A 25961-nucleotide genomic window follows, 5' to 3' on the forward strand; every position below is an offset into this window, starting at 1 on the left:
ATGCAATTTTGGAGACCAGTTGATTTCACGAGTGTGAACGGCACCGGAAAAGCCACCCACGACACGAAGGTTACGTTTCAGTCTCCATCTAGCCGTTACTGGGGCCTCGTCTCCAAAACCTTGCTGAGTATGTCGGACTGTGTATTTGGTGGAACGATTGACCACATAGAAACTGGGGACTTGCAGATTACACTTACAATGTTGCAGGTCTCGAAATTCATGACGGCAGTGAAGTGAGACAGTGAGCTCGCAGCCCCGCCAGCATTTCTAAGTCGCCTTTGCAAGGTCACTGACTAAGAGATGTCACAGGTTCGTTAAGTAACCCGTGTGGTGAGGAAAAGCTCGAGCACCTCTTCTTCAGATCTCAATACCGTCGCGCTGTCGAAGTCGAAGTGCGACACTGGACGTGGTTTGTCGTACAGAATGTCCAAATCACTGTGATAGTGAAGTACTCAACGAATTAAACAGCCTACACAGTAGATACCAGACATTGATCATTGCATACAGTCTTGCATCCAAGGTGTTCAATTTCAAGGTGGTGCAGAAAAATGTGTCTCCGTCTACATCATCCACCATTCAACTTCACGCACAATTAACAGAAATGGACATGCCCAAAATCTGCTCTGATTGGCTGCAATGCACACTGGAAAATGGTAAGGCAAAAAGGCAAGCGCCACGAACCAGGCTTGCAATTGGGTGACTGCCTTTTCTCTCAAGGTCATCATACTGATAGGCTGTACTCTCAATCGATAATAGTTAGAGTCTCGACAAAGCAAAATTCCGAACCCCGCAAGTTGTTGCTCTACGCAAAATGAGAGCCTTCTCTTGGCCGAAGTCCTCCTATCTTGTCATGGTAGAGTCGATCGCCTCATTGAAAATCATTAACTTCTGCTTCTGAAGATTGCCGAGAGGTGGTCAGTACTGGTGTGAACGCGTTGGACTCAGACTGGATCATTCACCATGCGACTGCTCTACAAAAATTCCAGGGGTCAAATCGTTTTAACCCGGAAGCTCTATCGGACACCATCCGACCCGTATGCTATACTGTCGCATACCTGGAGTCTAGAAGAAGATGACGAAGTCAATTTCCAGGATGTTACTGCCGGTCATTGGAAGGGAAAACTTGGTGCTCAAAAGCTTGAGTGGTGTGCCGACAGAACTAAGGAGGCGGGTCTGAAGTATTTCTGGGTCGATACCTGCTGCTTCGACAAGACCTCATCTGCGGAACTGAACGAAACTATTACTTCTATGTATAGGTACTACAAGAACGCCAAGGTCTGCCTCGTCTATCTCGCGGACATTGACAATCCTGACCGGTTTAAAGGCTGTAAATGGTTCACTAGAGGATGGACTCTGCAAGAACTCCTGGCACCCAACGATGTTCAGTTCTTCACGCCCAGAGGAAAGTACCTAGGTGACAAGAAATCACTCGCAAGCCAGATTCAGAGGATTACTGCTATTCCAGCAAGTGCCTTGTCCGGAGAATCGCTCTCCAAGTTTACGAGGAATGAGCGCCTAGCATGGGCGAAGGGACGAGAGACTAAGCGCACAGAAGACTGGTCATATAGTCTTCTCGGAATACTTCAGGTTGACATGTATATCAATTACGGTGAAGGAAATCGAGCCTCAACTAGGCTCAAGGAGGCTATCAAGGTAGCCGACGAGAAGGGCAATCCGAAAAACAGGAACAGAGCGGCAACTCCGACAACTTCAAAGACTAAAGCTAGTACCGGTAAGATCACTGTTCCGAAAGCTACGGAAAGGCCAAGAGTCTCGAGCAATCAGAACGTCAAGCAAAAGGCACGCAAGTCGAGTACACCAAGACTTGATCGCGCGTTGGGTGCTCGAGCTTCACTTCCGAATGGAGTCGTGACAGGTTCCGGACACTCACAGATACCTCAACGCGATAGAACAAAACAAGGGGCTAGACGGCCTGAAAGTAGGCAAAAGTCACGATCACGAGTTGACTCGAGCAAAGATACGAGAAGGAGTCTCACTAGTCAACAAAAGTCTAATACTCGAAACCTGAATACTGCAGGCTCGAGTCCGATGAAAAAGCCGAAACGAAGATTTCTTTGTGTCTGATACATTGGTGAAGGCGTACAGTGATCGAGTCAGGAGGACAAAAGTCTTGCTTCTTGTCTTTGAGACTTTCCGCATGGGATATGTTGTGAACTTCGAAAGTTCGCATAGATCTTCGCAACGCTGCTCCATCGCAAGGTACTCAATCATTCCGGGTGGTCGTCATCACAAGACGCAGACTCACCTCATCTGTTTCCGATTCGAAGTTTGCGATGGCAGGAACGACAAGGTCAGGTTAGCTTCGCCTAGATGCGCCTGCTTCCCACCACAGAATTTTGGAGAATGCTATGCAGATTTGGGTGCAAATAGCATGATGCGGTCGTAATTGTACGAGACAAGGCTGCAGTATGACCTGTCTCCCGGCCGGCTTATCAGCTGATAATCGTTGACATAAGGGTCGCTATCATCGTATAGGACTGTTAATATGAGCAGGTGTACCAATAATCACCCACGCTCATGAGTGATTAATAACGATTACCATCGCTTCCTCATCCATCGACGTTTCGTTTACTGGACGCTGAATCGGTCAAAAAGAATATCTGATAGAGGTGCCATCCTGCCCAACCATATGCACTAGTTTCCAGACAACAGTGTATTGGTCAACAGCCGTAACCCCGTGATGCTCTCACGTATACCTGGCGAAGAACGTTCAATGCTCACGACGATCGTAATGACTAAATGAGGCGACGAGCTCGATGCAGATTTCGCACCGCTTGGCATATCCTTGCACTAAATCATCACAAGTGAGATAAACTACATGTCTTACTCGTTGTCGACCATCAATCATCCCACCACTTCCTTGTTAGCCGCCATAAACCACATTGATCTGGTCTACGAGCATGTGATATTGCTAATACACTCGTCTTACTAGATTGACAGGAGCCATAAGCGAGTGTGCTCGAAGTTTTATGAAATTAACTGCACCATACTGACCTCAAGGCAAGAAGTTGATTGACAACTGCATCGAGCCACGACTTGATACTTTAGATGTTCTTGAGAACTGTTCCAACACATATGTCCTTTGGCCGTCACGATGGCACGTTCGACGACGACCATGACACGCGCCCGACCAGCTGTTCAAACAGATATGGAACGACCGATCGAGCCCTAACGAAGACCTCGCAATGCACACGTATCAGATTGCTTACTCACAGTCATATTCCTCATACGCCTCTACGCTGTCAAAGACGACCTTCTATGATTCTTTGTCATCATTTTCTCCTTCTCCTTCCTCATTGCCAGATCCGGCGAGTCTAACCATTGTTATACAGTTTGCTCGCCTTAACATAGAAAACTATTCTATGAATACCGTCTAACCAGCAAAGTACTCTTTGTGCTAGTTTGAGGCGCCTATACTCGGTCTGAACCATCAGACAGGCGCTAGCAGTACCATCACCGAGCGCATTGTGCACCTGTTGCGTTCAATCCTCCTGGTGACGCGAATATTTGTGTCAATTACCATTGCAAGTCTCCAAAACGAGCAATATGAGTTCCAATAAACGACTTCCTGCTGGTGGACGTGACTTTTCCCATGAGCAACAAGCACAAGCAATGCAGCAGCAGATACAGAAGCAGCGCTCGACAAATGTATCGCGTGCCTCAATGCGTTCAGCAAACGTGCCAACAGGACGTACGACGGCCATGCCACACCTCCAGCACACTCCAGCAGGATTCGCCTACATGGACAGCGCACCATCAGCCCATCAGCCGAACTCCATCCGATCACAATTTCCAACCACATACCCACCTGCACATATTCGCTCTGCAGCACAAACTGAGCCTCGTTCTCTTTGCCCACATATGACCCTAGCAGACTTCGAGAACGTACCCCTTTCCGAAACAGACGAGATCGCAACCAAGTTCAACCACTGGAGGTGGGTCAACGATATGAGGATGACACCGATACCATGGCTGGTACCTTCTCTTCCGATGTCTCAGAGACCGGCAGTATTTCGGAACACTCTCGCTCAAGTTTCAAACGATCTTACTAGAGATAAGGGACAACACGAACAGTCTACGCAAAAGCAGTCAACCAAGCACGGCAAGATATTCCAGGCCGCAGAACAGGTCCAAGAACAGCCAGCTAGCGCGACTCAGGGCCAGAACCAATGGACGAACTACATCGATCTTGGCGATGAAGACAACGATGCAGATTTTGTGCTTGACAAATGAGCGACTATTTTGATTGACACGTCGGGTTTTATTGGGTATTCTTAGAAACCTGACTTTGACCATCGAACAACGCAGCTTTTGTACGATAACAAACATCTTGTAAATGTGCATAAGAAAGCGATATATTCTGATTTTGTGTTACATTTTCTTCAACGACTTTGATAGCTCATCTCTGACACAATGAACAGTATTGAAAGGCATAGTAAAATGATCATACCTCATCAATCGTCAATCATCATATCTATCCTGCCTGATCCATTTCTGCGGTTCTCATGCTTATTTCAAATCTTTCACTTCTTCGTAATAAGATGGTTCTATCCCAATTGCTGCGGCACGAACGGAGGTTCGAATCCGAAAGTTAGCCTGTGCCATCTTGCTCAAGAGAATGTCCAATATCGACACAAATAAGAATTCCTGCATTATTGCTCAGATATAATTCTTCGAATACCCAGGATATGGTGTGTACGGACCTCATCCCAAAATCCAACCACAAATCTAAGTGACCGTATACATCATAGACTTAAGCAAACCCGACGACGGAGGCCGAGATTTTGAGCGAACTGCACAAGCGGTAGTCAGCCCAAAGAGATCCTCCTCACACAATTAAGCTCATCCTACCTCTTTTGTCTTTACGCACAGCCACGACATCTTCGTCCCTGCGACCACTCTGGTTAACAACGGCGATCTGACCGACTGGAGAAGGCTCGCGAAGCACCGGCACACCAAGAGGTGAGCTGTTTCTCCGGGCGCGGCGATCATACCTGACAAGATCTACTTCTCTTTCGCGTCGCAGGTCTCTGCGTTCGCGTTCGAGGCGGCTAATTTCTCGGCGGATGTCTGCGTCTGTTCGGTCGTCTTTGGAGCGTAGGGCTATGGCTAATGGGAAGTTGGTGTCGACACGGCCTGATTCTTCGATGACGTCTTTGTGGATGATTTCTCGATCTATGATGGTGGAGCCGTCGTCGATGACAGTGCCGCGACGAGATCGGGCGCGGGCTGTTCGGGCAGGCGAGATCTCGGAGTATTCTTTGGTCACTCTCTTTTCGACTATGGTTGTGGCGTCTTCAGAGCTGCTATCGCGACGAGATCGAGCTCTGGACCTTCGTGAAGCGCGCGTGCGAGCAGGAGATATAGATCTGTGCTCACTTCGATGGATGTTCTCAGTGAAGCTCTCGTCAATTGAGCCGCCGTGTCTCGATTTGTGTTCGTGTATGTCTTCATGGAAGGAATCGTGTACTGAACCTCGTCCCTGTGATTTGGCTCGGCGGGATCTTCTACTTGGAGCCTGAGAGATCGAAGAGCCTGGAGAAGGTGATCGTGCAATGGGTATTTCCCATTCGCGAACTGGCGGAGCTTCTGTTGGTGCTGGTGCTTCTATCAATCGAGTTTCAGTGACTCTGGCTGTGGTTTGGTTAGTTCCATTCGTTGCAGCAGATACACTACCTACTTTCACGTTCTCGATATTCCTTGCTCCTCGCAAAAACTTCGTCAATATTGTCCGGCCCGAGAGCTTTCTCGATCAGGATCGTTTTCTCGTCCTAGTGAAGATTAGTGAGAACGATTCTACCGCGGAAGACAATATTCTCCTTACCTCTTCGTAGAATGGGTAGCCAAGGTCGAATAACACTTTCGTGTGAACCAAGCGTTTTGGCATTCTTGTCTTGCCCTTCCTAGGATAAGGCTTCTCTACAACAGTCTCTTCTTTCACGACTTTTTCTGAATACGCCGAGGGTGGTGCAGCCTCAATGATCTCAGAACGTGCGGGAGCCCGACGATCAGGGCTTGGGCTATCATTCCGAGTTCGACTTCTTGTCCACTCTCGTTCACGATACTCTCGGAAACCGTCGTCGCCGTAACGATCAGGGTCTTGTACCTTCACATCGTCGTATATACGAATATCGTAGTGGGATGACCGAGGCTCTCTCTCACGCGGAGCTGGTGGGGGTGGTCGGTAATCATCGTAGTACCTTCGTCTTTCGAAGTCTATCCTGTCAACGCTAGACTGACGTCGCATCATTCTTGGTCTGGGAGGAGCCGCAGGTCGTGCGGGAGGTTCCGGTCTGAATGGCACCATTGCGCCCGCTCCAGCGCGGGGGTCGTAGTACTCATCTTCCTCGTAGAATCTGCGGTCACGCGATCCACGTGGACCGGAATAGTAGTCTTCTTCGTAGAACCGACGATCATCATAGGTAATAGGTTCTCGACGTCTAGCAGATTCATAAGGAGGCCGTTGTTCAATGACTGGAGGTGCTCGGCGGCCCTGTGTCTCGCGAGAAAAGCGATCTGAGTCCCATCTAGATGGGGGTGGCAGGTCGCCGTAGGCGAGGTCCATGTCGTTTCTCCTGTACCTTGCCATTGTGGAGGTTGAAGTTGTGCCTTGAGGCTGATGCTGACTAGGATACTACTGCTGCTGGGAGGAAGAGGTAAAGGGTATACCTCGTTGCTGAGAGCTCAAGCGAAAAACAAAGATGTTGTCCAAGCACGAGCAGTCAGCAAGTATGTAAGAAGTGCGAGTAAATACTGTCCCACCTGACGAATTGTGTGGCTGCGACTGACGGGATGGTAAGAAGTACGTGCAGTGGTTAGAGTTAACCATTACCATGCGACCGCCTGCACATGCAAAGAGGCACCGACGTCATGCGACGCCAGAGGTGGGCGTGGGCCATTGTAGCAGCCCAATTTCGGCCAACTTGGATACTAGCCCCCTGTTACTCGACGTCGACCAATTAAGCACGAGTCGTGACACCCAACTATGGAAGCAGGGCGCGTTCCTCGAACAACTCGAAAGGGCAGTCCGGAACACGAAGATTCTGTTTTGCTACAGCAACTAAGACCCAGTGCCAAGCTTGCAGGAAGCTCAAGCATGGACACGTCGATCGAGAGGACTTCAGCTGGCGATGAGGAAGCTGAGTCGTAGAACTATCTGAGATTGGACCGCGGCCATCAAGGTCATGAAGGTAAACTGGTACAATGCGCACAATGTATTCAGGCACATACTCTGGGGCGCAGATATCGCAAGAAACACTCCACGTGGAGCTTTGTCGTGATCTGCGCTCTAGGGCCGTGTTGGGCACGAAGGGCGAAAGTTCTGTACAGGTTTGCTACCTGTGTTGTGCATTCGACGCTATGCTTTCCGAAAGTCACCTGCAAGGCGCAAAATACTTTGGCCTGGTGTGTACGAATAGCCATGCAGCTAACCAAGGACTAGGTCATTATTACTGGATCTTACTCTTCGAAGTCAAAGTTCTCCTCAAGCGCACGAACATATCGCTGCCCATTAGCATTGCTGTCGCAAAGATCAGTCATCACTTTCATGTTTCGTGCATCGGAGTCATACATACCCAAACCCAGGTAAGGAAGGTACAATGCACACAATCGGGATTGCTCCTCCGATGTGTACCCCTCCCAGCTCAACATTTCCAGAATACAGGTCAATGTGGTGACTGCAGTGAGCATCGCGAAGACAAGCAGTTGCAATGGCAAAATCGGATCATCTGAAGAAATCAGCTCGATAGCCAAACATCAAGCAAGACGAGGAACTTACCACGAACAAGAGCTGGAATTGCCCATATGCTGAACGGCAAATGATAAATTAACTCAAGGAAGATAAACCCCCTGAACCAAAGTGGTGGTGCAACGAAGAACCGGTCTTTGTATGTGCTGATATAGTATTCCCTAATTTTTATGGTGAACGCGGGTCGAATAGAGTCAGGATATAAGCTAGAGAGGTCAACAGCTAGCAAATCGATCAGTATTACTTGCAGTGATTGTCTAACGTTTCTCTGCTATATACGCACCAAGCATTACTGGAATGTGGGTGATGAAGAAGACAAGATAGAGGAGATCGAGCTTGCGATTCCAGATTGAGGATGCCATGCCTGTGCGAGCTCCAATCACAACTTTGCTGTGCCGGATTCAACACGGAGCCTTAGTCTTCAAAACTCTCGGGCTATAAGAAACCAGACGAGCTGGTGATCTTAGCAAAGCGTCTTCGGTGTGGTAGGAATCTGGCAGTGTGGTGTGCCGATGTTCCTACAACCCCATGCAGATTTGCAAATCGACAAGCAAACCACAGTCTTAGGTATCACGTAGAAAGCATCGTATGCCAAATATGTTGCTGTTCTCTCGAAGGTCTCTAGCATGAAACACGTCGGATGCTCAAGGCTGTACGTTGCATATCCGTTCCTCAACCTTGGTCCCATTCTTGGTTCAAAAAGCCACCAGGCACGAAAGCTAAATGCCAAGCTCCTCTTCATGCAGGATGCTATAAGTTGCTGGCATAAGCAACACGACAGCGCATTTTAGCAGTCAGTTCACTTAATGCTTCTACAGATCTCTTGAGACCTTGAACTCCATGCCCAAATCACCTGCTATTCTTGAGATGTCTTGCATTCACTACCCTATTACGGTCGAAGGGGGCTATTGCATCAGTACAGTATCTGTTCTTGGGCGAGCGCTTTTCAGATGACACATGGCCTACGATCTGAATACAAAACGATGTTAGAGTTCTCCTCATCTTGGACATCCAGACACATCAAAGCAAGTATCTCATCTTTTCCCTTTCTGTTATTATACAATCGCTGCGTACCAGTACAACAGTGCCGTTGATACGTATACCATATCAGACCTGGCAGCAAAACAGTTTTCAAGCACATACCGTTACCCATTCTTCAAAATATTCGCCTTGAACCTCTTCCGTATCTTCTCCCTCGGTCTCATCGCTACCACTCTCGCTGCACCCACCCCGCAAGCCTCGTCTGGTCCAGCAGGCGTGAGTATCATTCTCATCGACGCCACTCAGCACCAGTGGCCCATCACTATTCCAAGCACGCGAACCTGGACACCCACTAACGTTGCTGAGTCGATTTCTTATGTTCATATTGAGAATACTGGCCACGTCCCATGCGCATTCTTCGGTGTGGATGGAGCAGTCGTCTTGAGCTTTCCGGACAACGTCAAAGACCTGGATATTGGGCCTCCGCAGACTATCGTAGGTGGTATTTGTGGACCTTTCAGGGTGGAGGACAAAAAACATTAGGCAGGAGACCATGCGAACGGTGCACTTTAGTTTGTAGATTTTGGAAGTTGCATAGCATTACTATAAATCTTTTCGGCGTATAGATCCCTTGCCCCTGTGTCATCTAATTCCATAATTTTTATGTTCTTACTCTTTGTACTCGACATCCACCAGCGGACATACCAGTAATCGACATCCCTCATGCGTGGTACCAGTCCTCATATGCAATGTTTGTGTAAGCCTTCAGACTCAACGATTTGAACTATGACCACATTTTCCGTATATAGATTGGTACCTCAGATATATGCCGGACATGCATGCCTCTTCATGTGATAGAGCATCAGGATGGTCTCCAAGTACACATTTAGGGGGAAAAGACATGTTGAATGCAGTAACTCACCATTATCCAGATAGAGGAGTAGAGGCCATCGAGTCTACGCTCAGCTCAGCCCAGTCAGCTTTTGTCTGACCGCGTGAGTCCTCGGCTACTCGAGTGGCTGGAAGCAACATGGTACCCTAGAAATATCTTGTTCTAGTAGTGCACCCAAGTCAGGCGTCGTACCAACATTGTGCAAAGCATATATTGGTCGTCGGTGTCGGACCATGCTTGCACCGGAGATTTGCTTAGCTGAAATAAATGTGATCATCATTTGCGACCGGAAAGCTCGGATAACTGACCCACGCTGATACCAGGCCGGGAGTTCAAGCTGTGAAAGCTACTGGTCGCGTGAGTATTTGCACGAGCAAAAAAGCCAGGGAGAAGCGGTGGATGCAGGACTCTGTCCAACGTACTCGTGTCTTGACATCTTTGCAAGCAGGATCGGAAGCAAAAGTCGGAGGTCTTGCTACTGAGTAGTACTGGACGTCTGTGAGTCGCGTGCTTACGAAAAACGAAGGCAGGCACGAGCGGAGGTGATGATGCAACAACCTAAAAGTAGGAGGATTTTCGAATTTTCTACCGGAAATTAAACTCGTAAACACCGCACGCAGTAAGCTTTCCCGAAGCTCACAGGCAAAATCTTGAGACGACAATGTCAGCTATCGCACATCAACCTGTCCTCACAAGACATGTATAATTATTACCTGCTTTTCGACAATATGGATGGGGCCCTATTGTCTTCCACCAATAAAAATCGTTTGATTATGTCAAATTTCCCCGCTACGAAAGCGCAACATTTCAACTTATGCTCAAACTTTTCTGCCGTGCTCGTACAGTAAGCACGACGCATTCCCACAAGCAGATCCGCCCTCTGTTTCCACAGAAGAGATGATCAACAGGATCCTTGCCAAGGATTAATACATAAGAAAAGCTAACGCTATATCGTTTAGTGTTTGCCATGATCTTGTGCTTGTACAAAACTTTACGTGCCAGCCTTGCCGTCCTCTAAATCCGCCCACCGCGAGCGAATCAACTCTGAATGGCTGACAAGTCTGTCCTGCGTCCGTGGTGTCTCTGCACCGAGCTTTTTCTGGGGTGACTGTCGTTAGTCGCACGACCAGGTGACGCTCAACCCGAGGACCGAATCAGAACTCATATTCGCCTCTTGGTGGAAATGGTTCTGACCGAGATTGGATCAATTGTGAAAGACGTGTGCCCGTACTTTCGATACAGTCCTGCGTCATTCTTTTGTCTACAATGTCCACGAGATTCCGTGCAAGCCGCAAGAGATTTCCACAAGGTAAGTTTTTGGCTTAATGAGCAGTTTGAGCATTCACGCCTGATTCGACCTCTCTTATAATATCTCTTGTTGATCTTTCTTACATTACCCTTTTCGATATTGAGCTTGCTGGTGAGTGTCTGAGCATTGTGGGCACGTGAATACCAACTCCCGAGGAAGACGGAAAGGCCGCACAATAAGAAAAATCGCAGTCATGGGCGCCGGTGCAATCTTGGAGCCTGTTATTGTCGTGACATTGTTGTTCGGTGGTGCATGGATAAATCGTGCGCCGACTGTCACATCTTCAGGTCGAGCTTCAAGATGGCAGTTTCCCGTAGGTCAGGATTTCCCAGGTGAATCAGAAGAGGTACACGACGAAGAGAAGTCGCAGTCGGCGTGCCCAAAGAACAGATCATTATCACCGTCATTAATGCTTCAAGAGAGCAGATGGCGGCAGCGGCAGCTACATATCCTGGGACGGACAAGAATTGTGCAAAGCCCAAACACAGCAGTATTCAAAAATAGATTCCTTAGTCGAGTGTTACAAAAGTTTCCATTTCTTGTGGAGGCGTGGTATTGGGCACTGATCTACTGGGTGAGCATCGCTGTAAGGGACATCGTTGCTCGAACTCTAACTGATCTTCTCGACAGGTTTACCAGCTAGGTCGTGCTTTCACTGCACTTACGATTCAAGAAGGGACTGTACATGTGGCTCGAAAGCATGCACTTCAGGTCATCGAACTCGAAAAGAGACTTCACATATTTTGGGAAATACCCGTTCAGCATTTCTTCATGGGCTATCCTGTGTTCATGCGCTACATCAACTGGATCTACTCTTTCATTCACATACCCGGAACGATTGCATTCCTTGTTGGGCTCTATTATTATACCATTACTAGCAACAGGCTAATAGAGAGTCGGTTCGGTCGGCTCGAAGGAAGCTTGCAAGGATCGCCATCAGGGCCTTGGCTCTACGAAGCTAGGAGACGCACAATGGCTGTCTGTAATTTAATGGCTTTTATCGTCTTCACCCTGTGGCCGTGTATGCCACCAAGATTGCTAAGTGACGAGACCGTTGCTGGCGACATTGGCACAATCGCACGGAGTTTCGGCTTCACGGATACGGTCCACGGTGCTGACGGTGCCGTGTCTGTCTGGACGGCTAACAAGTTTTGCAACCAGTGGGCAGCTATGCCATCTCTACATTTCGGGTATTCCTTGCTTGTGGGAATCACGATCATGACCACTCCTTTAGCACCACAACATCGACGGGCGAGATCTGTGCAGATACCATTTTTCAACCAATCTCATCCACAACTTGCTCCACAGGTCAAGTTGCCGCCAACACGAAGACTACTTTGTTTGTTGGTCGGATTCCTCTATCCCTTCACGATCTTGATTGCGATAGTGTCGACGGCCAACCATTTCATACTTGATGCAGTGGCGGGCGCCATGATTTGTGCTATCGGATGGCGAGTGAATGGCGTCCTGCTGAACCTGTTACCATTCGAAGATTGGTTTCTGTGGTGTCTGAGGATACACAAGCCGACATTCGAAGCATTTGAGACGGCCGAGCTTAACACATCTGATGCCGGAGGTGAGATTGCAACAGCTGGGGTGTTGTACCAGCAGTAGGGTATTGCGGGCAGTATTGAGCATGTGTGACGGTATGCATAACTCCTACAGTGAACTTTGGAACGAGACAGTCAGTTCAGGAACTTTAGGCAGAAGGATGTGATACAATGTAGGCTGATTTTGTACAAATAATTCCTCCTCCACTCCAACACTAGCGCGAAATTGATCGTAGAGTCAAGCGTACGTCAGTCTTGGCGCGTGGTGTCGCAGGTAGAAAGTCCGTGGCTGTTCTTGCACAGCTTCTCGTCTCCAACACATTTCTGCGACCAAGCAGGAAACTTATCCTTCTCTCCCATCACATTCCAACCTATACACATCTCCGCCGCCAACACATCGGCGCGTCAAATATACTATAGGTAGGTCTTCCTCTCATGCTCGCGCTCAACTACCAATCGACCTTGTTACTGCCATGCGCTCTGGCGCGTCGCGACTGCCCATATTTCACCACGAGAGACACCACATAGCTGCTCTTCGTGCCCATATCGACCTCCAATCGCGTTACGACGCTTGACTGACATCCATGCAGTTACTATACAGACGCGACACCTCTGTGCTCGCCAGCTCGGCATTGCCAAAGTCATGTCTGAGCCAAACGTTTCTTCCGAGGTAGCAGAGACTGTCGTACCAATCAAGGTGCCACAACCAGATGAAGGCGCACCACCTTCATTGGCACAGCCTGCATCAGGTCCAGCTGCGGAGATGCATGGAGCTCTACACGGTGACGCGCCCAAATCAGCCGAAACCAAGACCACTGAGGGTGAGTCGCTCTGGAAGCTATCGGAAGACGAGACTAATTCTGCCAGAAACATCAGTCGTCAATGGTACAGCGGACACAGCAAACACAGCAGACACGGCTGGAGCCAATACCGATAAAGTGGAGAAAGAGCCTGTAACCAGCAAGGAAACAGCGCCAGAAGAGAAGCCTACAGCTACAGACGCCGACACAGAAATGAAGGACGTTACTTCTACCGAACCTGCTCCAGCTGCTGGATCTGCAACCGATGCCAATGGCGCCTCTGCGGCCAAGTCGAAGCGCAAGTCTTCAGCTGGTGTACCGGAGCACCGGACCAAGTCGTTGAAGAAGAAGCAATCTAAGCAGAAAATCACAAATCTGGATGCGAAGCCCGGCGAATACTATCTAGCTCGCCTGCGCAGCTATCCTCCATGGCCATCCATCATCTGCGACGAGGCAATGCTGCCAGATGTGCTCTTGAATACACGACCAGTGACTGCTATGCTGGCAGACGGAACTTGGAAAGAGCCGTACGCTGACGGTGGTAAGAAAGTGACAGATCGGTCGTTCCCAGTCATGTTCCTGCACACGAACGAATTGTGAGTCTCTTCCGACCTGCATTTGGCAATACTGACCATAGTAGCGGCTGGATACCGAACACTGATTTGACACCGCTTGAGCCTGACCAGTGCAAGGATGTGCCCGAAAAGGGCAAGTCCAAGACTCTAATTGAGGCATATAAGGTCGCAGCAGAGGACCACGATATTCAACATTTCAAAAACCTTCTCATGGAGCATGATGCTTTTCTTCAGAAAGAGGAAGATGCAAGACAACAAAAAGAAACCGAGAAGGCTGAAAAAGCCGCCACGGCTGAGAAAAAGAAACGCAAGTCAGAGGTAAAAGTTGACGACGATGACGTCGAAATGGAAGATGCCACAGAGACAGCTCCGAAGAAGTCCTCGAAGAAGCGAAAGAAGGACGTTGAGGGTGATGAGGAGGGTCCAGAAAAGGTAACGACCCACGTCGATTTGCTTGTGCCAGACTAACTGAATACTAACAGCCTGCGAAGACCCCCAAGACAACGAAACTTAAGCTGACCACCGGCAAGACACCCTCGACCGACAAGAAGACGGACAAGAAAACACCCAAGGCGAAGTCTGACAAGAAAAAGAAGGCTCAAGACTCTGAGGAAGAGCAAGAGATGGAGAAAGAAGAAGTCGCGCCTGTCGACCCTGTGCAAGCACGCAAGGATCGTGAGAAGGAAGTCTTATTCCTGCGACACAAATTGCAGAAAGGCTTCCTTTCTCGAGACCAGGAGCCAGCAGAAGACGAGATGCCACAGATGGCTACCTATATCAAGAAGCTCGAAGCTTATGGTGATACTCTGGAAGTCAGCATCATTCGCCAGACCAGAGTCAACAAGGTCTTGAAGGGTATTCTCAAACTGAACACGATTCCGAAGGACGAAGAATACCATTTCAGAGAACGTTCGGTCAAATTACTGGGTGCTTGGAACCAACTGCTTGGTGCTGAGCCTGCGGACGCTGAAAAGTCGGGAGCTAAAGACGATAAGGCTAGTTCTCCCAAGACCACCTCTAATGGTACACACAAAGAAGCTGAGGAGAAAGCAGAAGAGAAGATTGAGGATAAGGTCGAGGAGCCTGCAGAGAACACAGTTTCGACCGAAGAAGCAGTGAATAAAATTTCTGCCGATGTTCCTGGTGATGCAGGTGACAAGGCTGCAGCAATCGAGGAGATTCAGAAAAATGAAAACCCGGCGGAAGAAGTGAAAACCACTACACCAGCCGCTCCGGCAGTAGAGGACAAAGCTCCTGCATCGGCTGAAGGAGCTGCAGTGGCTCAGGACGTTGTGAAAGCCAACGAGTAGCCTGTTGAGAGGCATCGTAATGGTCTAGCCGGACAATGTTTGATTTTCGCACAACGACTTTGAAATGCTATTTGTGATGTGCACGAGGGGTCGATGACGGTACAATGAGCTGGCCTGCGACGTACTCCGAGTTTTACGGCCACTGTTTGGAACGACGAGGGGTAGAGTGACATATTTGTCACATATTCACTATGCCAACAGGTGTCAGCAAAAAATGTGTATAATACGTACGATAAAAGACAGTACAGAAATATACAATGTTCACGAATCATTTCTGGGAAGTCCGTCACGAAAAGTTGTTTCGTCACGCCTTGATCGACCATCAGCTCTCGAAGCTGAGACTAAAAGGTTTAGCTCGTCCAGCTCGCACTTCTCCAGGACTCTGAGCGTTGACCTGGACTGGTAATGAACCAGTTTGAGATGCTCGATACTAGTGGTAAATGGGTGGGGCGGCAGGCACGACGGCAGGCAGGAGCGCCACAATATCGAGCATCATGATATCTGCAGAGATCTGAGAAACGACCTTTGTCGGATCATCATGATCGCGGCCTGTACGGCATGACAAAGCGGTTGTATGATATTAACGGATATGGTATTCACAATCCGGAAGGTGTTGATTACCACATTTCTTATGGCATGGCCAACCTGCCACCACTCGCTCTTGCAGATTTGCATTGCTCAGCAAATAACAACACCTACTACACTATGAAGCAGCTTATTGACATTGTAAGAAGCTATTCACATCTCTTTGTTGTGGGCTGGAACCGGTCTGCGACCATAAGCCACGACACTGAAAGAAATTGAGACAAAAGGAGATACGCCAGAAAAAGTTCTCAAATTAACAAAGAGTCACACCTCTGATCAAGCTTGAGCCTCACCAGAATGCACATATGTTTCAAATTATCGAATGCGTCTTGATTGTTTCTCTGCCAGCAAGACTTGTTGTTCGCTTGTGTTTGGTCTTACAGCGTTTCATCCTGCGTTAACTACTCACGCTCATATCCTACAAACAAGCATATAAACAGCAATTGATCTAACCGAACCCACAATGTCGCCCGTTGATCCAGTCTCTCCAACCTCACCTATGGACATCTCGCCAGGTACTCCCACAGCCACCCAGCAGCAATTCAGGTTTCCTGCACCACCAGTCATTTCACCCAGTTTGCACTTACCAAAGTTGGTCACCAGTTTCCAGAATTCTGGTAGAAATGCTAGTGAATTAAGGAGAATGTCAGCACAATTTCAGCTGCCTACGCCATCACCTCTGAGTCTAGGTCTGACACCACTTACTGCCATTCACCGCAGGGGTTCCACTCCATCAGTCAGACATGGTACAGCCATAAACCCTGATAATCTATTCTCCTCGACAGCAACCTCAGCTCCCGGCGCTTTGCCTCCGCCATATTCGGATCTGCCACCTGTTAGTCCGTTGGCGTCGAGACGGGTTCCAGCCCTTCGGAGGCAGGATGCCATGGAAGGTCTCAAAGATATCCAGGGTGAGGTCAGCAGCCCAATTATCCTGCAAGTCATTAGCCTACCACTGAGAGTGAGTACGAGACGATCGTCATCACCACAAGCGCCATCCGCAGAAGTACAAGCTCAACATGTTGAAGACCTCAACGAGGAGCTTGCCTCCTACGCAACATCCAACGCCCCGCGAAAATATAGACGAATTCTACCGAAAGACCAGGCAGGTATCGAACCACAAACAACAGGCGTCAGACTTCGCTCTCCTATCCACAAACGTCGCCATCGTCGCAACCACAGTCGCAATTTCTCACATTCATTACCTGTAGGGATCAGGGTCGCACGCAAACCGACTCCCGAACAAATCCACTATGCCAGGGTAGTCAACCACTACGCCACCGAACTCGTCCCTCTGATCAGCGTGCGTACTGGCGAAGCACATCCGGATTTTCCTAGCTCTTTGCTCCAATACCACCTCCTAACCCACGACCAGCTCGACAGTCTTGCTCGTCATTACCACCAGACCATCGATGCTGGAGATGAGCGGTGGGACTACCCGTGCCCGATCGCCTGGGGTAAGGTCTGGTGTGGGAACAACCCAGCTCCTACGACCTCTCTACCCAACCAGTCAAGACGACATCTAGTTGACTTGAACACCAAGAGACGCCGCTTCGGTCGCTTCATCGGACTCAAGGTCGAGAGTAGTCCTGTCCAATCCCCTCGAGAGGCACAAGAGCAGGGTGAGGGTCTTGTGGAGCGAATGGAACGAGAATGGAGGGAATCACTGAGACGTGTTGAGGATGAACATAAATTGAGGGGGAAGATGTGGGGACGACGGGGATTCTGATATGTCACGAAATGTAAAAACAGAACGATCTTAGTTGTGCAGCAGATGAATAGATTCCTGGCAAGTCGCCAGTGTTCTGTGTATATCTATTGTATCAATGGAAATGTAATTGCAAAAGCGCCTCTCCTTTTCGTTGTGGTCAATTTTATTTACTGTATACTGCCATGGTCAAAATTGCCGGCCTTTATGTCATCCAGTTATCTCTAAGCAGCCACTTGTCGCTCGATGTTGTTATGGCATTGACGGCCCTATTTTCTATCGTGACTCCACGCCATTGCTTGTCTTCAAGTTTCGCCTGCTATCTAGCCTTACAGCGCCAGATGTGCCAATATATCTTAGATTCGACTGAGACTCTAACACTGATAGACATCTCGTAAAGTGCTCCAACCAGTACGAACGATTATCCCATATTCCGATGACCCTGACCACCATTAAACACCACTTCGTAACTTTTGATACAGCAAAACCACATCCCTTCACATCTAATAAGTATCGTCAACCCTCATCACATCCATTCATCTTCATCCAGTCCCACCAGCCCACCTGGGCAACTTCTCCCTAACACTACTCACAGAATCACTAACCCGACTCGACGTCTCGCTCAACCACGAACTCCCCGAGACACCACTCCCTAGAGTCCAGCTAGTCTTCCCCCCACTACTGCCCTGCCCCATACTCTTCGTCTGACTGTCCTTCCCACTCTCGCTAAGTCCACTCCCTACCCCTTCTCTCTTACTGCTATTCTCATCTCCAGCATTGAAGATCCGCTCGAATTTAGCTTGTAACCGGCCCTCGACGAGAGACTCGATGAGGTTTAGGACGAGGAATGTACACGAGCCGATGGCGCGGAAGAGCGCCAGGCCAGCGACTGTCCACAGGATGAATTTCAAGTAGAAGTTGTTCGAGACTTCGCCGACAGGATACACTTCGGAAATGGCCATGGCGAAGATGACGTTACAGATTAGCCAGACGCCGACCATGTATGTTCTGACGGATTTGTAGTAATCTTCCTGCTGTTGGCTCTCGCTGACGCTAGGTTTCGATACTTCGAGTCTATCGCGTAGATTGCGTAAGGCGACGTCGTAACCGGAATCGATGTCGAGTTGTTCGCTGGGCATTTCGACCTCGACTGTTTTGCCGTCTGCGGTGACTTTGGCGGTGCCGAGGTCGGTGTGTAGGACGTTGTCGCCTTTTGTGCCCCAGGTGACGTCGTGGGTGTTGCAGAAGGCGTAGACTTGCAGGGTGCAGATGTAGCTGGGGAGGAGGGCGAAGTATTGCGCCGAGGAGGTGAACATGTGCCATGGGTCGAAGTAGAGGAAGGACATGATGAAGTACAAGCCTATTGTGGAGATGGTTGATACTATCAGATTGGTGAAAATGTTGTTGCCAAGTTGGTATGGGTTGTCTTTGTCGGCTTGTTGTAGGGCGTGCGATTTGAGCTGGATGACCACGATGTAGATGGCGGCGAATGTGGTGTAGGCCATGATGATCGAGTATGTGATCATACTGCCCATGTAGAGCTTTTTGGCGCCTTGTGGTCTGTTGCCGAGGGAAAGAATGAATTGTAGTGATATGAGGAGGATTGTGGTATACCGGAATATCGTAAAGATGTAGTTGCCGACGTTGTGGCCGAAAGGGTCGATCTTAGGGTCTGTGAGAGCACCAGCGACGAAGTAAAAGGTGAGATAGAAGTTGGCGAGGGAGAAGAATGTGAAGAAGAGCTGTACAAATTGGTAGACGAACTCAACATGTAGCAGAACTTTTCGGACAATGGTGTGGTCTGTGTGCCAGATCTGCTTGAAGTGTACCAGGGAGTAGACGGCTGCGAAGAAGGCACCATTCAGCCAACGTCGACGCTGTGAGATAAATTCCGGAACTGTGTCAGGGACGTCGGTTTCACCGTAAGCAGCTTTCACAAACTTTAGTACCCACTGTTCACCACGCTTTGCGACCAGCTCCCAGCAAAGGATACGATCCTCAGCGAGATACATGTTAGCGGTAAACACATCTGCGTCGTGACCATGAAGCGTCTCTCCTTTGAAGTATTGACTCAAAGGTCCGTAGCCTGTTGGATCGTTCTGGAGGGCGTAGTAACGGTAGGCAGATAACGCACCAGGAAGCACAGTGATATAGCCAAAGACCGACTCGATAGGCTTGTCCAGAATATTCGACATCTTGTATTCGAAATTCTGTGATGCGACAAGTGGATTCAGTAAGCCGAGCCAGCCTTTGCCTTTATCAGCTTTGATCTCACCAGCTGCTCCTGCAACGTTCGAGTCCTGATCGAAGGCTTTCCAGAGATGATATAAAGCTTTTGAATCTGGCTTGGTTCCAACATCCAACAGAATACACACATTCGGCTGCAATGCTCTGCCGAATGCATTGAAGAACCATCGATGGGAGTTAAGCTTTTTCTTGTTCTTCTCCTTGAGACAGAAGATCATCTGGCATGGCACAATGCCTTTCTCTGCGCCTTTAAACTTCAGACTTTCGTCTAACGATACCTGGGTGGTGTACTCGTACACATGCGCTGTGACCTCCTTGTTGTTGACCACGTTCTTTGCGATACCGTCCTGATAAACACCAAGAGCAGCCAAAGCATTCAGTGTCCGAGGATGTATCTTTTGTCTTCCGTCTGCTATGACGCAGACCACGATTTTTTGCCAACCATCTTTTCCCCATGTCCTCGACTTCGTTCTCGAGCAGAAGTGAGTAATGTTTCGCATTATGCCGTGCATTGTTCTGGTAAATTCAATCTCACCTTCATTGTACATAGTCACACATATGAGTAATTCTGTTTCTCTTGTCGTGATGCCTGTGTTCTGTCTCAGTTTGTACCCATTCATCACAAAGTCGTCTGGATCGCATGTTACAGCAGTGTAGCGCATATGCGTGAATTCACGCTCATCTCTTCGAGGTAAGAAGCTGTGTAATATGGTTGGAATCTTACACTCCAATACCAGCTCACCATTGATGAGTCGAACCTCTTTTGTGGTCATTTGAGCATCGCGTAAGCCTCTTCGATCGTGCCGACCGTCTGGCGCAGGGCCAGTATGACCATCCTCTTTCTCATCTACAATATCTTCATCCTCGTCTGTGATCGTCGAGCCTGATGAGTATGAATGCGAAGATCTCAGAGTCGCTCTTGGATCGTTGTCGGGAACAAGCGGCCGCCCATTTACGAACACGTCGTCGCTTGTACCTGCATCTGAAATAGGTATTGTGGTCTCGCTTGTGCCAGGCTTTGAGAATAGCGGCGCAGGTGGGAGCGGTCTTCGAGGACTACCACCATATTGCGAGGAAGGCGTACCTGGTCTGGGACTTCCATTTAGATCTGCTGGTTCGTATTGGGGTGCGATTGAAGGCGCGCGAGTCCAGTCTATTGAGCCTCCTCGCGATGGAGTGCTTGGCCGCACGGGTGAGGTCACACGGTCGTGCATTGTGTATGGAGGTATCGACGGCATTCTTCCAAGCCTTGACGCAGGTCTGCTAGGTGACATGTCTGCGGATGGTTGTGGTCGATGGTATCGTTCAGGTACAGGTCTGATAGGAACTGGTTGCGGCATTCTGTTTCGATAATTTTCATTAGCATTAGATCTTTTCCTAAGTGTCACACGGGCCTGAAGAGCTGGGGATGCTCCTTCCACAACGTATGTTGTGGTCTTGCGATCAGCTTGGTCTGGGGCTTCAGATGCCAACGAAGACCTTGGATTGACTATGCGCGCGCTTCGCAGGTCAACATTAGGTGGCCAGTGCACACAAGGTGTGATCACTTGCGACACAATCTTGTGCTTGAACGACTTTTCTCCGTCGATCCTCGGGGCTGTAGTAGAAGTGCTCACATACGGTCTCGTGTCCTCTTCACTGCTGGGAAGCAGTTTCATAGAAGAGATATTGATTCTTGGGTTGACGACATCCTCATCTCGTGGTGCGTCTGGGTAAGTCGGTGGCCCCCCATATGCCGGCGGATCTCGTGGCGGTATTGTGGGTAAATCCATCGTGCTTAAGCACAGACCAAATTGTATAGATGATAGTCACCATGAAAATATTGTCTATCCCTCGTGTGGTTGTGTTCCGACTATATCTGCAATAAACCGGAAGTTACACACTCAATGTGTAGCTGTAGTGCTATCCATCAGAGATGCGTAATCTCTGCAGGGTATATGTCATCCTGAACGCTAGTTGTTCGCGCTCCCATGTTTACCTATTGCAAACAATGTTGGCATAGCAACGGCCGTCCATGGTGGAACAAACGCCTGATAAGGTTGTGGTCGGAGAATAAATCACTGCTAAACACCGTTCGGCCCGCATTAAGTTATGTTTGGCATCTCTCTCAATGACTCGTTTGCGATCTGTGAAGATCCAGGTCGTGCATGGCTTGACGTTGCTTCAATGGAAATTTACGATACCCCGAACTGCGCCAGTGGCGATTTGGCACGTCAGTACTACGGCTAATCTAAAGCACACGTGAGCCAAGAACTCTGCTTGCAGTTCTTGGCGTGTATGGCTTCTATACAGTACATAACACCTTCTCTGATTCTCTACGTCCCAACTACATCTGCAAATCGTAGCAAGAAGATCTTAATCACTACGTCGTAGCAGTAGCGCTTCGTGAATATCATGGATCACCATCTGGGAATGGCCAGTTCGATGTGTATATACTAACGGTTTTTAGTAGTGCTTTGGACCGATCATGTCTGAAAGGGACATCACCTGGTTGCTCCTTTTCTACATCATCCCGAGCTGTCAATCTCTTGGTCTTTCTGACAGACAATTCATGTTGTATACTAACGGTAATAGGAAGTTTCTTACCTACTGACTTTAACCAGCCGCTGAAAACTGTTGTCACAGCAAGAGACGAGGATCCGAACACGACGTTATATAGGTATGGTTGGCGTCATCGCTGCTTGCGCAGGATGTGAGGTCCAGATTGCAATTGGCTTTGCTTGCAACCACGATTTCGAAGTCTTTGTTCGCAATCAGACATTATGGTCATTCTGAACTTTTCTAGTAATCACTCGACGTTTGCGGAAAGCCCACATCGCTTTGTCCAAACCGCCCTGTCCTATATTCACAGTTGTGGCATGGATCTCAAGTCCAGCTCTTGTTTGACCTGAGCCGCTAGAAGCGATCAAGTGTACCTGAAAATTTAGCGTTTCAACATGCCAGGAAAATACAACGCTGAGCAGAAGTGGTCCTCATCGACACGTTCCGACCGGGCCTATTCTCCATATGGCAGGACCACGACCTCACGCAATCAATTTGACGCCACACGATCTTCCAAAGCGACTGGCCGAGGGGCCCAAATAGAGTATTCCTACATACCTTATGAGAAGCCTCTTCCACCTCAGACACAAGTGCCACATCGCTATGATCTTCGCCGAACTAGCGCTCGTAGCAGCCGAAGCAATGCAGCTGGACAGACCAGGAAGACAAGCAGCGGCAGAGTCCGCAAGGCAGTGACAACTCAACGTCCGCCCAGGAGTCCAGAATACTGGTCTGATACTAGACTAGGCACAATCGACGCGCGTGTGGAGCAACAGGTAAATCACGGTCCTGTGTTTGATGTGGCGCATATCCGGGTCGCTCCTCCTCCAAGACGTTCCTCTCACGATCTTCGCATGGCCAAAGCTCGAAGCATCTTCGAAACCGATCCGCAAGCAGCACCTATATATGGTGTACCTTACGACGAAGACTCCCGAAAGCGTGGACAATGTTCAGCTCTCTATCATGGTCACCTCAATAGTGGCGTTTCCAAAATCATCTCCCCAGACCGCAGTCAATTCCTCGAGCGTCAGGAAGACATCGATCAAGGTATCAAATCGAGCTGGTGGGGCTTTGGCCAGACAAATAGCTCTCTCTCCCTATTGGGCGCCAGAGTTGCGCAGGAGGAATTGAAGGGAGTTTCATACTACCCGAGAGTGCAGAAATTCAAGAACACAATGCGTTTGCTCGAGAGGCGAAATACATTGGATCGATTGACATATAATGAACAGGAGGAGCTGATCTCGTGGTGGCAGAGTAAGTTTGGGAAGAGTGAGGACAAAGTATCGTCCTCGAAACGAGTGACGAAGGCAAAAAAAGGAGGCAGTTCATGGAATCCATTCAGTCGACACTATTGGAGAAGACGGCGTGAAAGGAAGGAGGAGGAGAGACGCCGAGAACAACTGAGGAAGGAGATGGAAGGACAATCTCTGAGCGAGAGGTACAACAGCAGCATATATGGTCCCAGCCATAACAGCACCGAGAGCGTGCTGTCGTATCCGCTTCGCAATCCTAAGTAGTCATTGAGGGTCAATAAGATAAGCAAACATCATGCTGTTGACCGGTAAGAATGAGAAGAACATACATATTGATGGGAGTCTATACATATTCTCGTATTCACAATTTGGCTCCGTACTCGTGTTACATGACAAGCTTCGTCATCCTGGACCTACCAGACTCTTGTTTCCACAATCTAGACCAAAGCCTTTGAAAGAGCCAGCTAATCCAGTGACTGAATTGAACTCAGGTCTGATATCTGATCTCCATTTGCGACTTCTTGCATATATCATGAGGTCACCAGGACTGAGTATGACTGATGCTGACTGTATGCTGGCATTTTGACTCTAGTATAAGTCTTTAACAGCAGTCCTACGAAGAAAGGATTCAACACGTAAGGCCGCGCTTCAAGATCTACTCTTCTTGCCTCAAGTTCAAGTTGGAGCAGGAAACACGAAAACCCTTAGCGCGATACACGTGGTCACCAAAACTACGCGCTAAGACGCGGCGACTCCAAGCTCTTTAAATTGCTGATGTGTCGATATTCGTCCTTACCATCACGTCGAATCGCCGACATAACCCAAGAGGCGTGGTACTGTACTCCGTAGAAAGCATCGCCTTTATCTCTCTGAAGCTGACAAGAGATGCTACCGGTAGGCTCTAGATGAGAGTGACTCTGGTATTCAGATCATATGGCTTCTTAATGCTGACAGCGATCGATACACTTACGTTTTTTCTTTTTCATTTTCTTTTAGAAAGATTCCCATTTCAAGCACTCTCGAAGAACCATGGGGTCACCCTTTGTGTCATGAGTGAGAGTCATTTGACTGTGACCATGATAAGCTCATTTTGCTAGCATTAAATCATACTGCCTGGACACTTCTTCTACTGCAGCCTCCAAGCACGGTGAAGTAGACATGATGTCAGGAGAGCTAAGATTAGAGATGATGGTAACAACAGGAGTGAAGGTCATAGGAGGAAAGTGGTTTTCTGACTTTCACTGCTCTTGCCAGCATCCTCACCGATCTTCACTCTACCTTCTAGGACGCAGCGAATCCCAAGACCTCATCGTATACCCAGATATATCCTTCATCTTCTACCTACATCATGTTCACGAGTGCTTTCCGTCTCATGTACACCACATTTTTCCAGCGCCTTCCCACCAGGTTGGAGTCAACGCTTCCACACGGGAAAAGAAGATACGTAATCCATACCCTTCCCTGTCTTCACACCACAACAATTCCAGAATAGCTTCCTGAACAGCACAAAACATGACGACTACAGCGATCGAATTCTCAGTTCCCAACGGCCTTGACCCCAAACAGTCTCTGAAGTACCAGCTCTGCCTAATCAACGACACAACACGAGAAACGACCCAGAAGCTTGTGAACCTTCGCACGGAAGCGATAGAGAAGCGAATCGTAGCCAGACAGGCCAACATCACATTCCGTCAAATGGGGAAGCAGCTCCAACCTCTTGTTCACAGCTTGTCCGAAATTAGCAACCAAGATTTGAAAATTGAAGAAGAGGCGGAAACCCAAGAAGAGGGTTCTGAAGGTTCACCAACGCCCACCACGTACGGTGCTTCAACAGAATCTGACACCTTACCCATGAACCACGAAGACCAACTTTTGACCGCCTCGGTCGCTGACTTCCAATCTGCTCGACAGCACGTTCAACAACTGCAAACACTAACAACAGAATGGCTAACTGCCTACGAAACCGGCGTTCTTCCCTCCGTCACTGCTACAGGAACAACTCCAGCAGCACCCTTCATACTCGGCGACAAACGACACCCGAAACAATTCCTCGCCACAGTCAACGCCCTACAGCACGAAATACACACCCACACGGCATTCTGGATGAGGCCTCTGATCTACCCCAAGGCAAATAAGGAGAATAACTACAACGACGACGATGACGACAATCTAGACGGATTAAGTTGTTTGGGCTTTGAAAAGGAGGATGACAAATACGTCCCGACAGGAGAAGATGTCAGGAAGGATCGAATATTTGTTTGTGGTATGGAAAGCATGGCGAGGCACGTGTGTGAGCAGGAAGCTATGGAGAGGAACGATATGGTGGTCGGAGAGGCAATGCAATTGCTTGAGCTTTTGGCTGGAAATTCGGCTTCTGAGCGATAGTTTAGAATTCAGGACAGTACAGCACAGCTGACGCATTGATGAGCAGTGAGAAGGTCA

General features: G+C 48.8%; 9 protein-coding genes across 9 annotated transcripts; 7 read left to right on the plus strand and 2 right to left on the minus strand.

Moving 5' to 3' along the window:
* Positions 1-960: 960 nt before the first annotated feature.
* On the plus strand, positions 961-2085 carry LTR64_001602 (uncharacterized protein; the record flags this gene model as incomplete). Its single annotated transcript, XM_064895981.1, has 1 exon — positions 961-2085. The coding sequence occupies one exon, from the start codon at positions 961-963 to the stop codon at positions 2083-2085; it is 1125 nt and encodes a 374-aa protein (XP_064758668.1).
* A 1482-nt stretch (positions 2086-3567) lies between these two features.
* Positions 3568-4254, plus strand: LTR64_001603 (uncharacterized protein; the record flags this gene model as incomplete). The annotated part of the gene is made up of 1 exon (XM_064895982.1): positions 3568-4254. The coding sequence occupies one exon, from the start codon at positions 3568-3570 to the stop codon at positions 4252-4254; it is 687 nt and encodes a 228-aa protein (XP_064758669.1).
* A 595-nt stretch (positions 4255-4849) lies between these two features.
* LTR64_001604 (uncharacterized protein) lies at positions 4850-6610 on the minus strand (the record flags this gene model as incomplete). Its single annotated transcript, XM_064895983.1, has 3 exons — positions 4850-5655; positions 5702-5792; positions 5846-6610. The coding sequence occupies 3 exons, from the start codon at positions 6608-6610 to the stop codon at positions 4850-4852; spliced, it is 1662 nt and encodes a 553-aa protein (XP_064758670.1).
* Positions 6611-11922: 5312 nt separating this feature from the next.
* LTR64_001605 (uncharacterized protein) lies at positions 11923-12653 on the plus strand (the record flags this gene model as incomplete). Its single annotated transcript, XM_064895984.1, has 2 exons — positions 11923-12526; positions 12616-12653. 2 exons carry the CDS (start codon positions 11923-11925, stop codon positions 12651-12653), a joined length of 642 nt encoding a protein of 213 aa, XP_064758671.1.
* Positions 12654-13143: 490 nt separating this feature from the next.
* Positions 13144-15185, plus strand: LTR64_001606 (uncharacterized protein; the record flags this gene model as incomplete). The annotated part of the gene is made up of 4 exons (XM_064895985.1): positions 13144-13321; positions 13368-13896; positions 13941-14307; positions 14358-15185. 4 exons carry the CDS (start codon positions 13144-13146, stop codon positions 15183-15185), a joined length of 1902 nt encoding a protein of 633 aa, XP_064758672.1.
* A 1048-nt stretch (positions 15186-16233) lies between these two features.
* On the plus strand, positions 16234-17499 carry LTR64_001607 (uncharacterized protein; the record flags this gene model as incomplete). Its single annotated transcript, XM_064895986.1, has 1 exon — positions 16234-17499. One exon carries the CDS (start codon positions 16234-16236, stop codon positions 17497-17499), a length of 1266 nt encoding a protein of 421 aa, XP_064758673.1.
* Positions 17500-18020: 521 nt separating this feature from the next.
* Positions 18021-21497, minus strand: CHS2_2 (Chitin synthase, class 2; the record flags this gene model as incomplete). Its single annotated transcript, XM_064895987.1, has 1 exon — positions 18021-21497. The coding sequence occupies one exon, from the start codon at positions 21495-21497 to the stop codon at positions 18021-18023; it is 3477 nt and encodes a 1158-aa protein (XP_064758674.1).
* Positions 21498-22661: 1164 nt separating this feature from the next.
* LTR64_001609 (uncharacterized protein) lies at positions 22662-23783 on the plus strand (the record flags this gene model as incomplete). Its single annotated transcript, XM_064895988.1, has 1 exon — positions 22662-23783. One exon carries the CDS (start codon positions 22662-22664, stop codon positions 23781-23783), a length of 1122 nt encoding a protein of 373 aa, XP_064758675.1.
* Positions 23784-25031: 1248 nt separating this feature from the next.
* On the plus strand, positions 25032-25904 carry LTR64_001610 (uncharacterized protein; the record flags this gene model as incomplete). Its single annotated transcript, XM_064895989.1, has 1 exon — positions 25032-25904. One exon carries the CDS (start codon positions 25032-25034, stop codon positions 25902-25904), a length of 873 nt encoding a protein of 290 aa, XP_064758676.1.
* Between the last annotated feature and the right edge of the window lie 57 nt (positions 25905-25961).

Source organism: Lithohypha guttulata, assembly GCF_036872675.1.
Source record: "Lithohypha guttulata strain CCFEE 5908 chromosome Unknown scaffold_1, whole genome shotgun sequence".
NCBI classification, from domain to species: Eukaryota; Fungi; Ascomycota; class Eurotiomycetes; order Chaetothyriales; family Trichomeriaceae; genus Lithohypha; species Lithohypha guttulata.